Source organism: Leptonotus elevatus, chromosome 7, assembly GCF_054856555.1.
Source record: "Leptonotus elevatus isolate MCC_2025b chromosome 7, RoL_Lele_1.0, whole genome shotgun sequence".
Lineage (NCBI taxonomy): Eukaryota > Metazoa > Chordata > Actinopteri > Syngnathiformes > Syngnathidae > Leptonotus > Leptonotus elevatus.
The window spans coordinates 23,416,756-23,437,799 of NC_141245.1; the positions used below are offsets into that span (position 1 = coordinate 23,416,756).

Below are 21,044 nucleotides of genomic sequence, written 5' to 3' on the forward strand. Positions count from 1 at the left end.
AGAAAAGGGATGCCGCCAGTGCCAGCCGATTTAAGCATTTTGACTGATTTTCAAGGTCCACAGAAAATGTTCTGTTTGGACTATGGAAACACACGTACTACCAAATGAAAGATTGGACTTTCATCTTTCATCAGAAAAAAAGAGTTTGTTTCTACCTTATTCCGTTCTTTAGTAATCAACAATAGAAAATGGTTAGTTTGACCCAATTTCGCCCGTGTTGGACCAAAATACGGAGAAATCAAGCTTTTAGTGAAACGATATTATTTCATGCATTCTAGTGAATTTGACACTTCTTTTTGTCCATGAATGATGCCACAAACACCTAAATAGTGCTTTACTTCTATAAAACACTACCACCAAGAATGAAAAAGTGTTTTTTGATAGCAAAATACGTTTATTTACATTCAACAGTGTAACAATTTGACAACAATTTGGCAAACTATTTACAAATGTGTGCAACTGTGGTGCTATTTACAAATATGTGGATGTTTCAACGACAGTTTTTCTTTTTGTAACACTCTCCTGCGTGCAAAGAGACGTAACAGCATTTGCACAACAGATTGCCTCTTCGCGTGTGCCACTTTCTTGCAGGCCGTTTTTTTCCGGGGAATAGCAAGTATATACTGCAGTGTGTCATCACGTCTAATATCAGGATCATGCTACGGTTACGTTACGGTGGTGTTACGTCTCGCTTCCCCGTGTCCTTCAGTTGCTATACCGGGTTGGTAGGAGATATTCTGATCCATTTTATCCACTCCATTCATGGTGGCATCGTAGTCCAGAAACAGTGTCTTCTCCGTGATCAGACTGTACCCGCTCCTCCGATGAATATGCATTGGACTCGGGGTACTCTTCATTGTCCGATCGAATGTCCGCTTGTGCAGCTCCGCGTTTTCCGGCCTTAGCAGCGCTAGCCGCGCTAGCCGCGCTTTGCCGATGAGGCTTACTACTTGTTCATAACAGTCACGCCAAAGCTTCCAACTTTGGCGTAGAGCTCGTTGTCATCTTCATCATCATAATCAATCTGCATTGGTCGATGCCAACTCTCCATCGCCCGATCGAATGTCCGATTGTGTAGAAGTACCCGGCCGGCTATTGTGCGCGTTTTCCGGCCTTAGCAGCGCTAGCCGCGCTAGCCGCGCGTAGCCGGTGAGGCTTACTACGTGATAGTAACAGGCCAAAGCTTCCAACTTTGGCGTAGAGCTCGTTGTCATCATCATCGTTGACATCAATGCGCTTTTTAGTATTGATTGATGCTTTCCGTCTTTGAAAAAAATGCTCAAGCGTGAGCTGCTTGTAACCGGTTGCTTGGTCTAGCCATTGTGGCTTGGATCAGCCATTGTCTCCTCAACACTCTAGCTCCGCCTCACGTCTTCTACTGACGCCCACGGTGGGCGGCCCATCCAACCTTGTGCAAAGAGAGTCATCGCTGCCCTCTAGGGGCCAAAACGAGTCTTTGACTAATCAGATCAGCCTGATTCTTTCAGCACAGCTGCCCAAGGCTTTCCTGCACCCGTTTTTGAAAAAAAAAAAAAAAAACATAGGGGACGTCTTTTAACGTCCTCGGCGCCCTTCCCTAGGTTTATGCTAAACGTTTTATAACGTTTATGGCAGTCAAAGAGTTAAATAGAAAAAAAGTCAATTCAAAATTGTCTAATATAGCCGTTAAGGATTTAGGAACACAACTTTTAAGTGCAATATGAGGCAGAAACATTCTTATTTTTACGCGGTTCATGTGCAAAATTAAAGGTATTAATGGCTTAAAGTTAAAGTCCTATAATCTAAACAGCTAAGTGCGACATTTTGAGTTGAATGTTTTTCTTTTTTAATGGGCAAATGTGTTTTATAAAATAAATGAAGACAAAGTTCTATTTATCTTCTTCTTTTTTTTATATATATATATATATATATATATAATGAAAAGACCTAAACGTGCAATTTAAGGCACATTCCCTTCCTTTAAACATAAAGAGTGAATTACAAAGTAGCCATGGTCCAGAATATTGAAAAAGGATTCAATTAAACCAGGTGCCAGATGTCAAACTTACTTACCAGCCTGCTAGCCACTTACTTCGGAGACTTCTGCCGTATCATACAATGACAGCTTAATTAATTAGCGGTTTCTTAGCGTCCTAAATTAGCAATTGAACACGAGTTTGGGGTAGCGTTGCGTTGATGATGGTCGCAACTACAATGTCAATCAGAAACGTCTGATAAGGGAAGTCAAGCTAGCCATCACGCCACAAAGTGGGTGAACTTCAAAGTAAAAGTGTAATAAGGCTATCAGTGTATTTGTATTTGGTCAACTTTATTTTGAAGTTAGGCTTAGCGTGTTACGTTGAGTATGTTTCAGCTTCTTTAACATGTCAGAACGACCAATCCGTGGATCGGTCATGATCCGAACCGACCACGGATCAATGATGCCACCGCTGCGCTATTTAAAAAATAAAAATAAAAAATAAAAACACTACAGTACAGTAATGGTGGAAAAGTCACATCAAAGAAAATTATGTTTTGTCTTTGGAAGCTCCTCTGAACTAGAGGTTTTATATTGTATGCGAATTAGCCGTGCCTGTGCATTTATCAGCATAATTGTAATGTATCAGGTCCCCCAATTCAATTCATAGGTGCTAATTTAAATATTAGCAACAGATAATGTAGAGGGAATGTGAAAAGCCACAAAAGTGCCACTGCGTCATCTCCCCAACATGAAATGTCAAGTTAACACGTACGAGTGTGTGAATATATCTCATAATCACATTTGAAAGCACGCGATAAGCCGGAGAAGAGAGAAAGAAGATGTTTTATTATGCATCAGGCGCTAAAATATTTTGTGTGGAAGGTTGACATTTCGCCAAATGTAATTACAACCTCAAAAAGCTCCAAATAAAACAAGTGCATTTAAACCTCCTTTTCATTAATGTCAGCGACTTCTCGTGAGCTTGCTAAATCTCCGCCACATAAATGTCACGTTTTGCATCCAGGCATTGCTAAGGCGCTAAAGCTGCTTTTATTTGCATACAGGGGAGGAATGGCGACGGGGGACGTATCGTTATGAAAGTTCAGGTTAAAGCGACGCGCGGCCGTGGAGGCCTGCAGAGATTGTGGTCACATGCGCAGTGGCCTCATTTTAATTGGTTGCAGTGGCATTTTTGTGATGGTGCAGCTGTGCTTTACTGGGGTTCCTTCCAGGTTTATTCCAACATGGAATGTAGGTTTTTTTCATTCATCAGCCAATCCAGCAGGCTTCTGTTTGAGTCCAGCTGGCACAATGCTGGAAAAATGTTACCAGGAACACAAGCTTATTTTATCAACAACGCCAAATTTGAATACTTTGCAGGTTTCACTTACGACTTAAGGGTCATATTAAACGATTTTAATTGCTTGTGAAAAAAATAAAAATAATAATTTTGTACCTGTATTTGTGTCTGCGAGTGAACTGTTGTGAATTTGATCCATAAAGTTAACGATATTATCACTTCCTCTTTGGTTTTTCAAATTAAAACCGAATGTTGTCCACTTTGTGTTTCAATTGGCAAAAAAAAATATGTTTTGAAATAATGTACACCTTTAAAGAGTACATGTATGTGTGGTTTACTGTTAAAATCCCGTTTTATGTAATAATATTTTACTTAACTGCAGGTATGTTCAAACTGGGTGCATATGTCTGTATCTTGTGTGTTACTGTATTTCGCTGGCATCGGGCCGAAACCTCATAGGTCACAATTAAGCAAATTTCGTATATATTTTTCAAAAATCTATACTATTGGTCTGTCCACATGTGTGTGTGTGTAAATTTGACGAATGTGTTGAAGTGTTGAAGAATGGTTTGCTCTTTTTGATGATGCAATGTTAATGGTTGGATACATATGCAGATTTTGGGGTCTCCTGAAAAATGACAAGGTTTATTTATTTATATTTATATAGTCGGGCTGTATCCTTAAAATTGCAATATTATAAGGTTTGAGAAGTGCGCATTCGTGGATAACTTGGGCTGCTATTTGTGACCAATTCCTTCTCAGGATGTCGCTCGGGTCTTTTTAATTAACACCTGAATAGGAGCAGCTCCCCATTGTGCTCTTTCTCTTCCTCATCCTCATCCTCGGTCCTCCTGGCTGAAGGGCTGACCTTCTCAGCACGCAGGCTATCATAATGTGTTCGGAAAAGGTCAGCGAGGAGCAGACTCTCGCTCATGATATTTGTCCCGATTGAAAGAACCTGAGGTGTGCTTAACACATGTGCGTTTCAGTCAGTATTAAAAAGACGAGACTTTCTTGAAATAAGCACTCTGGCTTTCTCCCGCATTGCAAGAACATGGATGTTAGCTTCACGGAAGACTCTAAATCAGATCTGGGCAAAATATAGCTCGGGGTGTGGCCCCGCCTACAGTCACTGACCGGCCCTCACAATGACCATGAAATAAAAGAGTATTACAATCCACTTCTCGTCAAACTTTTGACCTGTGTGACTTCACTTCCAGTCCCGCCCCCTTTGGCATCCAGCCAAAGAATGACGTCATACTTCCGGTGATCCAGAATATGTTGGGACATATCGGAACAGTTGGGACATGTCCTAGCAATGAAGGTCATTGAGAGCCCTTATGCCCAAATATGGGCATGTTTCAGCCCCGCCCTGCAAATAGTCCACGAACTAGCTCAATTGGCTCCTTAAAGATTTTTCTTATAAATAAATAAATAAAGAGTAAACAAAAAAAATGTGCATAATGTAGAATGCTAAAAATCAACACTGCTTATCAGTAACTTGGTGTAACTGTAAACACTGCATTTCCTTTACAGCTGTCAAAAATAATCGATTAATCTACAAGTAATCGATTAGGAAATTAATCACCAAATTATTTTAATAATCGAGTAATCATTTGGATATATATATATAATATATTTGAATACTATATAAGCTGGTTTAAAACAAACAAACAAACAAAACCAAGTTTGCTGCAAGGTGAAAGGCGTGCGAGACAGATGTGCGACGCAACAGGTGAAATCCTCCCAACGGCCGCCATCAAATCGCTTCATTGACCAAACGAAGACAAATGGCTTACAGCTGTTCTACTAGCAGCAATCACATTCATATGAGGGCGGGGCGCAATGATGCATTTAGCTCGCAGGCCCCCCACCGCACTCGCGACAAGCAAGCACACAAACAAACCAACAAACTGCATTAAACATGAGAGCACAGCGCAATCGCTGCAGTTAAATGCTTGAGCGCATACAATCAAACACGCATCCGCGCCAATGGGTTTATTGTACTTGACTGTCATACGCAAAAGAGATTGGGCAAAATAGATTTGGCAAAAAGTTACAAAATAATACAACGCACACTGTTAAGAATTCTTCAAGTTGTTTAGTTTGCGATGTTTACTTATATCTTATATTGAAACATATGTTTTTAATTTGAAAGGCCGCTCCGTATTTCCGTTTCCTGTTTCCAGTCCTCCGTTCGTCATTCAGCTCGTAGCGTGTTTGTTAATGACGAAGTGAGTGTCCATTCTGATTCGTTCCGATTCTAATTCATGCCGATACGTTCTTATCTGGGCTTAGTAAGAAACTATGAGTGTTAATGTCTCTTATAGGTTCGTTTTTGGCTGATATTTACACTTCGTTGTCAGTAGTAGAAAGCTAACTGCTGCTGTGTGTGGCTGTTAGTATTTTGCTAATATGAATGTAGACCAACAATACGCTAAGTTTTCATCCAAAACAGCCTGTAAACATTTACGTATTTAAGTTTTAAACAGCAGTAACAAAAGAGCCTTCAAAACCATCTGAGCGCTTCTGTCGTAATGAATATTTCCATTTATTGTCATGTGCGGCGGCCTCACTATTGACGCGTCAATAAGGCTTCATCTCACATCGGCGGAAAGCTTAATCGAATCAAATCACACGCCAACGGCGTCTGATCCCCGACATGAGGGTGCATTAATGCCTCTTATTGACGCCAAACGCAAACGGGACAATCTGCATACAAATGATGGAACATTCCAGCCGGGTCACGCCCCGTCCACTCGCAGGAGGTGGGAAAAATGTCCAGTGAGGACAATAAAGGTCAAGACGCCTTTAAGAAGAAAACCGAGGCTATCCTCTCATCGAACAACACAGAAACTTTAGGGAAAATACAAAAATCATTTAACACAATGAAAACAAAAGTGAACAAAGACCTTTGTTTCTGACGCACGAGATGAGTTCTCGATGTGTGAAACTGCCGCATTATAGCGCCAACTACTGCAGTGGAGGACTTGCGCAATGGCAGATTAGTTTTACCTTAAGTGTTAGTGGCTGATATCGGCAGACTTCACAAGTACCGATACCTTAAAATAAGGCTGGTACCTGGTATCAGTACTCGCCAGTTCTTCGCTAGTTTTTATGTCACGCAAGAAGGCTTGCTTCCACATCAGGGAGTGGCGACAGGTTCGAGATACAACCCAAGGTACTTGTATCTAATTCTCCTCAATTTTTAATAAGTTTTTCCTTTTAAAAAAAAGTGTGTTATTCTTGAGAAATTACAGTACTTTATTTATGGTTCCTCTTCAGTCTTTGTTTGTTGCTATGACGGCATGAGCCAAATTATAGCAACCGCAAGACGACGACTACAACTTTCAGAGACGCTAAATGTGTCAAACTTCAACAGTTTCACTTCTAGATTTTGCACTGAACTAAATGAAATGCCAATTATTGATACAGAGAGTGGAGTCTGTTTTTTGGGGGCGAGAACCGCCCTTGACTTGTTGGAGGGAAGGGAAGGTCTAATGGAACAGGACAGACCTTGACCAGTCCACTTGGAATTACAATCCTGGGACAAAGACTTTAATGAACCTTTCATTTGCATACATTAGCATAGCGCCAAAACCACCAGCAAGGACATGACATTAAAAAAAAGAAAATAAAAAATGCCATAATTGTGCCTGAATGGTCGCAGTGATTCGAATTTGTGAATACATGTGATGGAGCGTAAGTACTCCAAACTCATTAGGGTCCAATTGTGCAACACTTGCCTGAGCTGAACCTCAAGAACATGACATGCTAATTCAATTATCCTTATTAATTTGCTTGCCCTGACACGACCACCCTCAAAGATTGACTTTGGCACTCGGAAACCGGCTTAGGTTTCATTTCAAATGGACATTAGGTGCTGAATTACGGCGTCCACACGTGTCAAAACACGTTCACCACTTAAAAAAAATAAAACAGCAAAGTCTAAGCGCTAATCAGCCGGAAAATATACATACATACATACAACATACTCATACTCAAAAATATGGCCCGTGGGCCACAACTGAACCGTCAAGGGGGTCCAATGTGGCCCTTAAGGATAGAACACAAACTGCAGTTTTTCAGTAAAATTAACTGTTGTTGCTAATTTTGTCCACTGGACGGCACACTTACAACCAGTTAAATGACATTAAAAAAATTTGGCTGTTTTTCAGTATTTGAAGCAACAACAAAAATTGTACTCATTTTTTGTTAAGAAATTTCAGATTACAATAAAATAATAATAAATGTAAATATTTTCAGAATGGACATAATTATTTGCAAAATATATTTTTTGTAATTATTATTTTTTTACATATTTTTGTTATCGTTTTTTAGGCCACGGACATACTGGCTCGGCCCACTTGAGATCAAATTTAGATGATACAAAGGGCCTTGAATTAAAACGAGTTTGACACCCATGGTTGAAGTCATCATTTTCCTCCCACTGAAATTAATTGCAGCATTTGCCACACGTCGAGTCCCCAAACCCAAAGCGTCATTTCCCTCCAAGACAGACAAGGCAAGAAAAAAGAACCTGCCTTGACACAGACGTTCTTAAGTTGAAACGTATGAAAGTGAATATTGAAGTGATCGTTTGTTCTCGGCAGCATCAAACGCCGGCGTCGCCGCGGTAACACGTTCTATCAAACGTTTACTTCAGGGCCGAGCTACAGAGGCCGAACCTCGCTGTGGGACGGAGACGACCAAAATAGACGTCCCCTAGATTCTTGCCGGCGATAAGTCGGATATCAGTGTGGCCGGCTGGTGTCCTTGGCTCCCGGAGGAAACATTCCTGCAATTATGATGGAAGCAATCTGAGGCAAGTCCTGATGTGGGGTTTTTTTCCCCGTGTCCTCTTAGCTTGAAGCTTATTATGCTTCTCTCGGGACACTCAGGTTGTACTACAAAGTATTCTCCTTCCCACCATTGGGAGACGTATTTCACTCATTGCTACACTGGGAAAGTTCTTCTTTTACATTAATTCCAGATGCCAGAAAAATGGGGGGAATTTTTGGGTGTTTTTTGTTTTTTTAAACAGTTATATTCATTTTGCTGTATTATTCAGTGCAACATGATGGACATAGTGGATAGCGCATCTGCCTCAAAGGCTCTGAGGTTCTGGGTTTGAATCCCGGCTCTCGCCGTGCTTGCGTGGGCGTTTTCCTCTCACATTCTCGAACACATATGTTAGGTTCAGTGAAGATTTTCACTCATTTATCTAGCGGTGAAATGTTTAAGTCAAAGTGAAAGTCAGCTTTATTGTCAATTTCTTCACGTGCTGAACATACAAAGCAATCAAAATTTCATTCCTTGCATTTTCAGGTGACACAAAAACGAAAAAGACAAGATATGGTCAACAGTAAAGTGCAGTGTTTTGGAGATAGTGATGGAAATAAAATTTAAAAAATTTAAATCGACAATTAATCGATTATCAAGTTAATCAACAATTATTTTTGAAAATCAATTAATCGCTTAGAGACTCAAATGGTCCAAATCCTCAGAATTTATATATATATATATATATATATATATATATATATATATATATATATATATATATATAATGACTTGCGCTGTGCGGTGCTTGCTGCCAAACAATCAATTTCTGCAACATTTTTAATGATTGCAATGATAGTATGCATCTTTGGAAGGAATCTCCTGAAGCAGGCGGTCCGGCCTTCCCGAGAGGAATTAACTTTTTACAAACGTGGGGACATCCGGGACTCATAACCGCATCGCAGTTTGACGATGTTTTTGGCAAGGTCGCGTCTATTTTAAAAGGCAAAACTTTTGCAGTCACGTCGCCACTTTCACAGCAACGAGTGCAGACGAGGCGACGCCAACCTCCGGGCTTCGGCTGAGGTGACAGTCGTTTTTCTCGCAGCCTGCAAGTGACAGAACGGAAGTGATGGAGATACTGTAGGATGTGCAAACCTGCTTTGGAGTTTTGTTTTGATGTCTTCATTTTATGGAGGAGAAAATGGCAATTCATGTGACATTGGAAAGGGTCTGACTGTTCAAAACAGTAGGAGCAATGCCATCTTGAATTTTGACATAAAAATTATACCTTTTTTTTTTTTAAGGGAAAAATTGAAAATAAATCCGACTGTATATGTTAAGAAACCTTAGAGTATCAACGATGGCATCACAGAACATCCCTTTACACTAAAAAAAATAATTAAGTATTATTGACTTCAAAAAACCTAGTTAAGTTTTTTCACCCAGAAATTCTAAGTACATTTTACAAAAAAAGTTAGCAGTTAAAAAAAAAAGCTACTCAAGGGTTGAGAAACAAACCCGCAACCTTCAGGTTGGGAGACACCCACTCTAGCACCTGAGCCATGCCTACCGCGTTGGGTGTTAGTATATTGATGGTGTCAGATGGAATCCTTGTTCTGTACCAAGATACGTTTTTGGTACAAGCCAGAAATGTAGTAGTGGCAAACATCAAGAGTGGCATGGCTCAGGTGGTAGAGTGGCTGTCTCCCAAGCTGAAGGTCATGAGTTTGCTTCTCAATGCTTGAGTAACTTTTAAAAAATAAATAAATAAACAAATAAACTGGTAAAATATACTCAAAACCACCTTGTAAAAGTAACTTAGAATTTCTGAAAAAAATGATTTTTCCCAAGTAAATATTACTCACATCTCCACCCTCTTCATCTCCATTTTGCGGATCAAATCAATGACATCATTGAACAATCGGCAAATTATGACATAACCGATCGCCTATAATGCAAAATATCTGCCGATCCAATCGATCAGATCTCTGTAAAGCCCAGTAAAGTGGAATTAGATCATTTAGCGTAGCATGCTTGATCACACAATAGTTGGGAATCACTACACTAGACAATAATGTACCAAAATAAAATATTATTGGAGAGGTTTTTTTGCAAGAACTACTGGACTGGATGTCATGTCTACAACTATAATTTGTTCCAGACACTGTGTTATTGTTGTTGTTAACAAAACGCTAAATGAAAAACACATTTGAGCTGCGATGCCTCCAGCAAACCGAGCGTCCTCATTCCTGCGGTGGAAATATTAGCAGCCAAATGGAAAAACAAATTAATCAGCTGCCAACTTCAGATCCATCTCCTTTTTTTCGCCGATGATTTGGGGGTTAAGAGAAAATGCTAATGCTGTCCTGATGTGTGAGCAGGTTGCTGACAATTTCAAAAGAAAGATTTAGAGAAACTAGAATGTTCCAAGGATGAATTAACATCCTGCCAAAAAAGCTCCCATTTGGCTCTGGGGGCCCTGAATTATTTTTTATTTCAAACTTCTTTGCTCTGATGGAGCGTGACCAACTACGTGGAGAGGAACTTTTAGAAACACGCCTTGTATCCCGACTCCATCCATGCGTGAACCAGACTTGACTGAACAGCCTTCAAGATGGACGGACGGACAGCGAGATGGACGGAAGCACCCGTTCATTCTGTACTCAAAGAGCTAACTCATTTGAAGCAAACATTAAGATGTCAAAACAAAACTTCAGTCAACCCAAGCCTCGTCACGGTTTGCGGTTCACAAATTCAACAATTTGCGTTTGTGTTCTTTCTATAATGCTCTAAAGTGCCACAAGAGGGCAGCAGGCCAGACAGGTACATTTATGGTTTGATCTATTAATGAGACACAAAAATTGTGGGGGCCTCAATTCCTTGCTTCTTTTTTTTTTCTAGGCAGGACTTGGTCTAAATCCCCCTAAATAGTCAAGGTTTACTGTCGTTAGTTTTGTTAGTTTCTTGGAGCAATTATTACTCGTCTTTAGCACATTAATGCTCGCTAACCATTTAGCCAAGGTACAAAGTGAGGGATGGTCGAATGAAGGAACTACGGGAAAAACAAACTAGCTAACTAAAAGTGACAGACGAATTAACTAGCTAAATAACCAAATAGCAGACTGACAGATGAAGGGACGGACGAATAAACATGCTAGCTAGCTAACGATTAACTACTGTAACTAAAAGAAACAGGCGAATGGACAAATTAGGTAACTGACGGAGAGGGCAAACAAACAAAACTAGCTTACTAAACAAACAAATGAACAAACTAGCTGACGAACCTGCTTAGTGACAAATGAAGAAACTAATCGATTAACTGACGGAAAGGCAAGCGAACAAACTCGCTCGCTAGCAAACAGATACATGGACGAACGAAACACACCAACTAATTAACAAATAGAAGCGAAGAGACAATCTCACTGTCCATTGTCATAGATAAAACGATCGAACACATTTAATGGAATATGTGAGAATGTCCCTCATCACAGACATGAAACAAAAAAACTTGAATGTCCTCAGAAGAGCAAAACCGCCGTTAGCATTCGCTGAAAGGTGGGCCCCCCGTCAATGACAGGTCGATGTAACAATGATTTTGCCGAGCTCTGACAAAAAATACAACCGTCTCTTGTAATGACGCAAAACGAGAAAACTTTGCAACAATCTATCATCACAGATAAGAAAAAAACAGACAGAAAATTTTACATCCATCCATTAGTTAACTCCTCCTTGAACCAGGAAGTAGCCCGCTGGCTAACAAACTAGACTGCGCCTTTGAATCGTGACTCAACTTTTTGGGCGTCATGGATCCAGACGCGACTCGAGTCGTCGCCGTTATCACACCAACCAAAGTGGCGAGCGTCTACGCAAGCCCCCCCCCCTCCCCGAGGACCGAAACACGCGCAAATGAAAGGCAGCCAGACATGAAATGCATACGAAAGAAATGGAGTGAAGCTGTGAGGCCGCTTTCTCCGTGTTATGATAGCAGCCTGACAAAATAAAAAGGCGGCTGCTAAAGGAATATTAATGATGGCGCAGGCTAACTGTTGATTTCTGGGAGGGCGCAAGGATGAGAACTGAAGGTCTTTAAAGGGCAGAAGACAGCCTGCGACCAAACAAATCTGACATACGGACACCATCTGCTGAATGTCTGACAATGTTGAAATGCCATCAACTTGAAATCATCTGACAAACTGCTAAGCCTATATTTAGAAAAAGATTATTTGATGTCTTAGTGTTTTTCATATGTGATGATGGACAGTTATGACATGTCTGCAATGATTGTCCGTCATAGATTATTTTCATTTGTCAGTTTTTCTTCTGTGCTAGTGGCCAGTTTTGACATGTTGTACAAGCTTAGTTGTATTTTTCCTTTCACAAGTAACGAGTGTGCTTCTTGACCCGCTCCGCATATAAAATGTCTTGAGATGTCTTTTCTGTTGTGAATTCATACTACATAAATACAGCTGCCATAACTAGAATTCAGGCCTTGGTTTACTGAGATGTTTTTAGTTAATCGCTTTAACAAACACCTTCTCTCCTGTGTGCCGTAAATCAAATATAGACAGAACGGCGACTAATCCCAATGTCAGCCAGTGTCACAAAATCCATATCCCTTCTGCGTGAATATTACATTATTTAGACCTGCAAAGGGTTTGACTGCATGTAGCATATAGGAGATTAAATAAATAAATACAATTATTTATATATATTTATATATGTATCTTCTGTGATTATGATTCAGGCAAACAAGGCCTTCTTCCTCCATGGGGAGTGGTTCATGTCTCATATGGAATCTTACTGCCATCTAGTGGCTATAGTTGCTTTACACACAAAAAAAAAGTCAAAGAGCCCATATTTTGCATTTTAAATGTATGTAAAAAGCAGTGACGCGCAGAGAGCTCTGGGTTTGGGTAGGCAGGCAGTCGCAAATTGAGACGCACACACAAACTACAAATTTGTGTGTCAACAGGCGAGTGCACAACAAATCCTTGTGACCATATTTTCATTTCCAAAAAAAAAAAAGAGGACACTCAGCCTGACCTCGAGATACAAGATGCCATACATTCAAACTATTTTAACATATCCCTCTTCTGTATGGGTAGAAAATAAAACAAAAAAAACATTACTCTCTTTTGAAGTCTTTCATTTTTTGCTCTGCAATCTTTTTATTTTTTATTTTTTTACTTCGAGCACTTGCTACACTCACACACACATGCTAAAGTTCTGGGCCACCGTCAGCCAGTGCGCAGTCTGCCAGCCACAGAAAACGTTGCAGTGCCTCAAATTTGCCGCACAACGAAAAACAAACAATTTCAAACCCGCCCGGATGCCCGGAATGAATGTAATAAAGTGAATTTCTCTCTATAAAACAGCCCACTTCTACAAAATCAAGCTAGCGCTAGCGCTAGCGCTAGCAATAGCAATGGCAATAGCAATGCCAAACACCATGTAAAGTTAATCAAAGCACATCCACAAAGCCAATCTTTCATTTTGCACCATTCTTTGTGAAAAGTCAAAATAATTCTTTGTCCCTTACTTTGCTGAAGATCCGGTAGCTAAGGCGTTGATCTCCCATCCTTCAAAAAACGGCGTTTTCCCTCAAAAGAAAGGCGTGAAAATAGTTTTATATTGGCGTGGCGTCATCTTACCGCTTTGCTTTGCACTAAGTGTATTTTGAATTCACGAATGCACTGTGCGAACGTACGTTCGCATAGGAATAATACAGCGACGTAAAAAGGCTACTTAACGATCTGCCTATTTGCGTAAAGGACTTTTCAACTGGGAAACTGACTACGCATGCGCGAACACACGTCGCTACGCGGACAAGGCTGGGAAAAGCACACTAGCCTTCAGGAGGATCATTTTTGCAGCTTTTTTGCCTGCAGGCCAGACGAAGTCATGAGTCATTTTTAATTGAGGTATGAAAATCACCAAATGTTGTCACTTTTAAACCTATAGGCTTTCTAAAATGAAAGAAATAATTCAAATAAATAGAAATAGCCAAACAGTTTCAACTTTCATTTCAGACTGGGGTAGGCAGTGCCTACCTTGTCTATCCTGACCGCACGTCACTGGTGTAAAGTATATAAGTACTATCAAATGTACTATAAGATATCCTAACTTTCTTCTTCTTTCTTTTTTAATGTCCTTAAGCGCTGTTAGTAATTTGGTGAAAATATGCTAAGAATTATTTAATAAAATGTACAATTAAAATAAAATAAAAATACCACAACAAAAATACCAAATTTTTGTTTATTATGTACACCATATATGATTAAATTGTGTGTAATGTATTTTTTGGCCTAAATGTGTTTAGACCATTTTATTACAATTCATCTAAAGTTGTACCCTTGTATCCTTTTTAAATATTATTATCAGTAATATTATTTGAAAACTACAAATAAATCAATTCATTTTGTTTTCCAGCAACTTTAGTGCAATTTTAACATATTTTAAAACTACCCAAGTTAAACACAAATACATTATATTTTTTTATCTTTGGGCCTCTTGCTGTAGTACCACAAAGCAGAGGCCAGAGGGCGGTGTTGTACATTGGCGGCTGACGTCAACTTCTTGGGTCGCCTCCTCCATTTGTTATGAGGATTTAGGACTTTATTTGGAGAAGCCATCATTTCAAGTGCATTCAGTAATTATAAAGTCATATACAAACAGTGTCGCTGTTTAAATTACTAAAGACACCCATAAATTCAACAAGATTTGTATTTAACCACACATTAACTGTTACAGTCAGTTAACAACCACCCCTTTGTCATTGTTACATCCTAATTAAAACTATTTATTGACTTAATTGGTTATTTGGGGTAATTTCCAGCCTGTGGTGGAGGAATAATTCACAAAAACAGCCCAAAATGTCTTTTGTACGTGTAAACGCGCTTGTCATAACGTTACGATTGAATTAATTTAATTCAGTGTTGTTTTAAATGCACACCGGGCGTGATTTTAAATGAACTACACAGTCGTAGCATGCCGTTTAAAAAAAAAAAAACAAGCACAATATTCTAAATTGTGGACAGTAAATGTGGGTTTATGAAATGAACAGAGCCCTTGGTAGTTTGTCACGTATATCAGATGAGTGGAAGGAGGGGAAGCAGGCACAGTTTTCACAGCAATAAAGACCAGCTTTATTTCATCTTTGTACAGCATCTAAAATAGATTAAGAATGAATTTAACTCAATTCTTTCTTCCTGTTTTTTTTTTTATCGCTTTGATCGTCACCATTTAAATTGTGTTCCACGTCAGAGCTTCGTCAAAATGGCAAACACATTTATGATATTGTGAACAACTGATTGTGTGTGATTTATTAATTCAGTCTAATCATGAAATATCATGCATTTAATTCAGTGTTAGAATTGCCCAGGGTAAACAAGAAAATACTGCATTCCTTCCTCTACTTAGGATTGACTTGTTTTGGCTCTTGGACTCCTTTAAAAGAAACCCCGACTGTAATGACAAGTTTGCTCTATATTATTGATTTGGTTGTTACTAACATAACTATGAGATTAATTTTTCATAAATCATTTCCAGTTGAATACATTTTGTAGAAACTTGATTCGGACGTACGCTCTCTGCCGAGCAATGTGAAACGCCTTTAAAGAAAGCAAGGAGGCTCAGAAAGCAAGGTAAGCCTCCGTAGCGTTCCTAAAGGGACGATCAAAAATTTTGAATGCGTCTGGGGGGGGGGGGGGCTTGACAGACCCAATCGCGTGCTGTTTCGGAGACTTACCTTGCTTTCTTTCTCGGCAGAGAGCCGCTGCGATTCTACGTCACCACACACTGAATGCCTTGCGACGTAAATAACAATGGCGGCGTACGTCCAAATAAAGTTTCTACAAAATGTATTAAACTGGAAATGATTTTTTGAAAAATAAATCTCACAGTTATGCTAGTAACAACCAAATACAGTCGGGGTTCCTTTTAAGACACGGGTAACTACAAATTGGATGCCTTTTGTTAATCGTCAAAGTCCAGAAGCTGAAGAAAGTCAATCCCACGAATGTACACGCTAACGGTTAACTCAATGTGGCATCTTGACATAAACCTTTGGATTATTTGCGTGGCAGATGTTGTAACTTCGTGTTTTCAAATAAACACTTTCTAATCTCGTTGTCCTGTACACAAAACTGAACTGTAATGTTAGCAGTGATGCTAACGCTAACACATCACAATGGGTGTCCTGCTTATTCCAAGTGCATGACACTCGCTCAGTGAAGGCTGTGCCTACTGTTTTTCATTGTATTGTTTTATCTTTAGGATCTAAAAGTGTTTTTTCATGCAAACACTGACTGTAATTAAAACTTTACTTCTGCGTCAGCAATGGTTAGTGAAAGACAACGATGTGACTCATTTGTCTTTTCTCATAGAGATGAATAATGAATCCTGTTGCAGTCACTGCTTAAGTCGTAGTTGACCTGAGGCACAGAGCAGTCTGTGAAAAAGTTGGAGAATGCTAACGAGCACAGCGCGTTATCCTCGACGTTCACGGGGGTGGCGGCCTCCGGGTGGCAGTATAGCGGGGGCTGAGTGGGAGTCGGGAGCTTCCTGGCAAGCGGCGGTGAGCAGCTAGTCCACGACTCCGGGTAAAGGAGGCCCCCGACGAAGTGGTGGCCGTCGTAGGAGGCTTCTGGGCCGGGCACGCTGTGGTAAAACTCCTGCTCGGCTGCCACGCTGACGTAGTCGGGTCCCAGAAGCTCAAAGAAGTCCGCCGCCTCCGTGTTGGCTCGTTCCAGGTCCCGTAGCGACATTCCTGCCATGGGGATGACCTTGGAGCAGTTGGCCGGCTCGGTGAAGAAGGAAGGCGGCAGGTTGCGGTGGCGAAGTGGCGGCTTCCTGGCTTTCTCGCCACGGATTTCCTTGGCGGGGCTGAAGAGGGCAGCCAGGCTGCGGTTCTGCAGGTTGGCCTGGACGCCGTCGCGCTTGGGGACGGCCTTGCCCGCCGAAGGGGACGACCCGGGCCCCTTCCCTGCCGCATCAGCGACGTTGATGATCCCGGTGCATCTCTTGATCTGCTTCTGCAGATACTTGCGGTGGTTAACTTTCCTCTTGGACTTGACCGGCTTGTCCAAGGCCAGCTTGATGTTGCTGGAGGCCGAGTCCATGAAGCTCAGTAGCTCCCTGGTGGTCTCCTTGTAGTCCTCGTCCTTCTCCGGTTCGCCCAGGAGACCCCCGTCCATCGCTGAGCCCGGGAAGCAAAAATTCATGAACTGCGGGTTCATGATGGCGGCCATTCCTCACCCGCCACAATCCAGACAAGTTCCTCACATCATATCCTCCACCGTCCTGATGCTGCTCGACATTCCGGAGCACAAGTGAGGAGATGGCGAGCGGAGTGAGGGGATCTTTCAGGGGGCCGGACCCCGTGATGTCACAAAGAGGGTGGGTGTGTACCCCCCCCCCCCTTCAAAGAGTGCGGGACTTAACTCTTTGCTTGTCCCCGGGCCACCTGCATCCCCAGAGGGATTTTGTTTGAGATTCCATGCTGAGCAAAGGACAATAACCTCGCTCGGAAACACTCCCCTGTCGTTTGAGTTTGTAAAAGTTCTAAGGAAGACTACGGGGAAAAATACTTCAAAGAACTTGACCGCTCTTTATCCCTTTTGGGCCAATTGGAATTCCGCGGAAAACTGAAAATTAATCTGGACTTCTTCTTAATTTTGCTTGTTTTGACCACAAACTATATTTGACAGCACTCGATGTCCCCATCTGGGTTTAAACACTTCCAAGGAAACCTAAAATTATAAATAAACCCTCAACATAATCAAGCCTGCTTTTTTTTCTCCTTGTTTGCAGTTGGACTAAAAACCACAACATGAGACTTCTCTTCTTTCTGATTTGGGCAAAACACTCTTTTCTTCTTTTTTTACACAACAGCAGATACTCATTCTCAAGATTTCCCTTTTCAGCTTAAGTGGCAAATCCACGTCCAGAAAGTAAAAACCCTGCCACCGTTTGGATTTAGCCCCAGGTGCCAGCTAGCTACCCAAAGCTAGCTCCCATGGTGCTCGTTTGCCTGCTAGGAAGCTAGCTAGCTAGCATCAATGGCTAAAGCCAAACTGTGGCAGGGTTTTTACTTTCTGTACCTGGATTTGCCATCTCTACTTTTCAGCGTTTCGACCGCAAACGACAACACGACACCACGCTTCATCCCAATTTAGCCAACAAGACACACTAAGAAAACTACAAGACTTGGCATGAATCAAATCCATTCTTTCGGTAACCAGTCTATCTTTCTGTTGGGACGAGCAAGCAGAACTTGAGCGTCTTTAAGTCTGGCCAATACAGTAACGAGCGAGGCCCTTTCATCGTGGGAAAATGTGCGCGCCCAAACAGATGCGGCGATTTGGCCCCAAACATTTTGGTCCCGAGCGGGCCGCTTGTCTCTTAATCTGCTGGTGACATAAAGTTGATTTCTGGTGCATTCCCAGGCCAGTGGGAATTTCTGCCCCGGCCTGACAACTATTATGGGGCCGCCTTTGACATAAAGCCCTACAGGGTCTAAATAGCCCCCATTCTTCGTTGGTCCCAGTGAATGGGAGCTTTGTGCCAGAGATTCATTAAATTGCACCTCACAGCCCCTCGCTAAAATGCTTCTCCAATAATGGAACAGTCCATTTAACTGGAAAAGCTGCCGGAGCTGTTAAATAGAAAAAAAAAGAAGAAGAGAGGAACGCAGGCCAGAAGAGAGCCGAGGCTGACTTTGACAGAAATCCCGCGCATGAAGCCTCGGCGGGGGCGTCTTTACAGGAAGTTGCCTTGCCAGCCATTGAAAGGGGCCGCCATGTTGCTTGCCAGCGGCGGGCTTCTTCTTCTTTCTTTTTTTTTTTTGAGCCCGCTTTAAAGATGCACTTTAACTATTTTGTGCCAGTCGCTCGTTGAATAATTCATCCGGCTCCTTTTGGAAACAGTGCATCTTGAGGTGAGGTGTTTTGGAGTTGGAGGGATGGAGTGCGGCTGTTAAACATTCTTTCTCATGCTAATAGGATGAGGGGAAAAAAAGGGGGACAGTGAAAGTGATAGTGCTGATCCAATTACATATTGGGCTGTGCGATATGGATTTGTTTTTGTTTCCAATTTTAATTGGCGTTTCCCTTTTACTTCTGGGAAAAAAAATCAAAAGTTGCGATTTTTGTTTTTTTCCCTCCCTCTGGGATTTGATTTATGTCTTCAGATATCAAACGCACTTTGAAACTGTTTGTCCCAGCACTTTTCTTTACGAGAATTTTACCACCACAAAAATATAGTGAATACTTGCTTTTCACAGAGAATAAGAAGCGAGCTATGCTGCGAATAGCATAAATCTTCATAAAATTGACGCCCGCTGATAAAGGATTGCGCCAAAATGGTGACAATGCAATCTTTTTTCATTTAGAAAAGTCCATGGCCTGATTAGATGAAGCGCCTCCACTCAGTTCAACTGCAAATATCAACTGTAATAGACTTAAAAAAAAAAAATACAGATAATGTAAAAAATTCTTTTGTAATCACCAATGATCTTATGTATGCGGTGTAGACATTGCAACAACAAAATAAGTTAATTTAAGCTTTATCTTGTCAGTAAATGAATGCCTGATTATTTTTCCTGCTTATTCTCTTTGTTGCTAGGCAGAATTCCTGGAGTACGCATGGTTGTAAGCATAGCTGCCCCATTGGCCAAGGGAAAAATATAGGCAAATGTCAGTCAAAGAGAAACAAACAAACATGCTTCTCATTTTTTTCATTACTACACGCTTGAATAAAGTCATTGAAAGCCATTTGACAGGATTATGACAAAATGGCGTCATTGTAGTCACAGAGGTTAACATGACAACGCCACCAACAGACCACCTTCATCTTCCCAATCTTTTAGCTGTGGATGGGGCTTTGGGGGTTTGCGCTGGTGGGTCATTGACATTGGCGGAGCATGACGCACACATCCCGGAAACAAGCTGCCATTGTTGAGTAAAAGGCTGAAAGGGCACAAGGATGGAGGTTTTTTTTTTTTTGTTAATCCTTTGGGGTGGGGGTTAAAATGTCTGTTTCTATTATTTGGAAAGGTTAAAAAAATATATACAAATCTGTACTGCATTTTAAACCAATTCCTGAGCTAGAACTGGAATTTGTTAGCCTAGCATAATCACGTAAGTCAATTTTAACTTACTGTCACAATATCAATTTTTAAAAAAACACACCAAGGTGCTTGCTTAAAAACTATTATTTTTCTTGAGGACTCTCAGTCATCCTTAGTCATAGTAATTTGCAAAGGTTGGATCAGGGCACCTGTTTTTTTTGGGGGGGGGGGCACCTTATTTAGCAATTTTTAGCACCCTGCTAGCGACCATTTTAGTGATCCTGATTCCCATTAAGAAACAGACAACAGGAGCGGAACATTTTCGCATTCTGTATGACAAGAAACGAGCCTTAATAAAATGGTGTGAGAGAGTTTGATTTATACATGATTTTTGCTAATTATTTGGTAGACCCCCCCACAACGACAAACATGTTAAGGGCACACATCCATATTGTAGCCCAAGAGAATTCACGTATTCAGCAGCCCTCTCGGTCCCTCCTCCAATGTGACACCCCCAAGCTTTAATCTCTTCCTATATAGTGTGTGCGTGCAAGTGTGTGTGGTCCCCACGCTAACCACGACGCACTCCCGCGTTTGGCCGGCGGTGAATACTAAATAACGCCTTTGATTGATGGCCGCTGTCAGACGCCAGCGGAATAAACGACCCCTCCGAGTCCTGAGAAAACTTTTTAAGTAGGGCCTTTGGGTGGCGGGGACCCCGATGGTCCTCCCCCGCGCTGAGCAGTATATCTCCATGTCTGAAAAGTCAGAGCAGCGCCAAGTCCAGCTTTTTTTTTTGTTGTTGTTGATTTTATGGGACATACCAGCGCTTGCTTTGTTGCCCATCTGCAGTCTGCATCGTGTCAGCTTCTTATTCAGACGGCGAATGAAAGCACAGTGCATGCTAAACGCTAACAGGCTAGTTTGCCTGT

The 21,044-nt window shown here is 41.3% G+C and overlaps 2 protein-coding genes across 2 annotated transcripts in view; both read right to left on the reverse strand.

Annotated features, from left to right (window-relative positions):
• The window catches only part of tenm4 (teneurin transmembrane protein 4), a 293,878-nt gene extending 280,145 nt beyond the window's left edge, over window positions 1-13,733 (reverse strand). Inside the window, exon 1 of the mRNA XM_086079950.1 lies at window positions 13,585-13,733. The gene's annotated coding sequence lies outside the window, so the exon portion shown is untranslated. The remainder of the gene's footprint in view (window positions 1-13,584) is intronic.
• A 1,449-nt stretch (window positions 13,734-15,182) lies between these two features.
• Window positions 15,183-17,374, reverse strand: fam181b (family with sequence similarity 181 member B). Its single transcript, XM_086080881.1, has one exon. The coding sequence runs from the start codon at window positions 17,291-17,293 to the stop codon at window positions 16,424-16,426; it is 870 nt and encodes a 289-aa protein (XP_085937007.1). The 5' UTR covers window positions 17,294-17,374; the 3' UTR covers window positions 15,183-16,423.
• Between the last annotated feature and the right edge of the window lie 3,670 nt (window positions 17,375-21,044).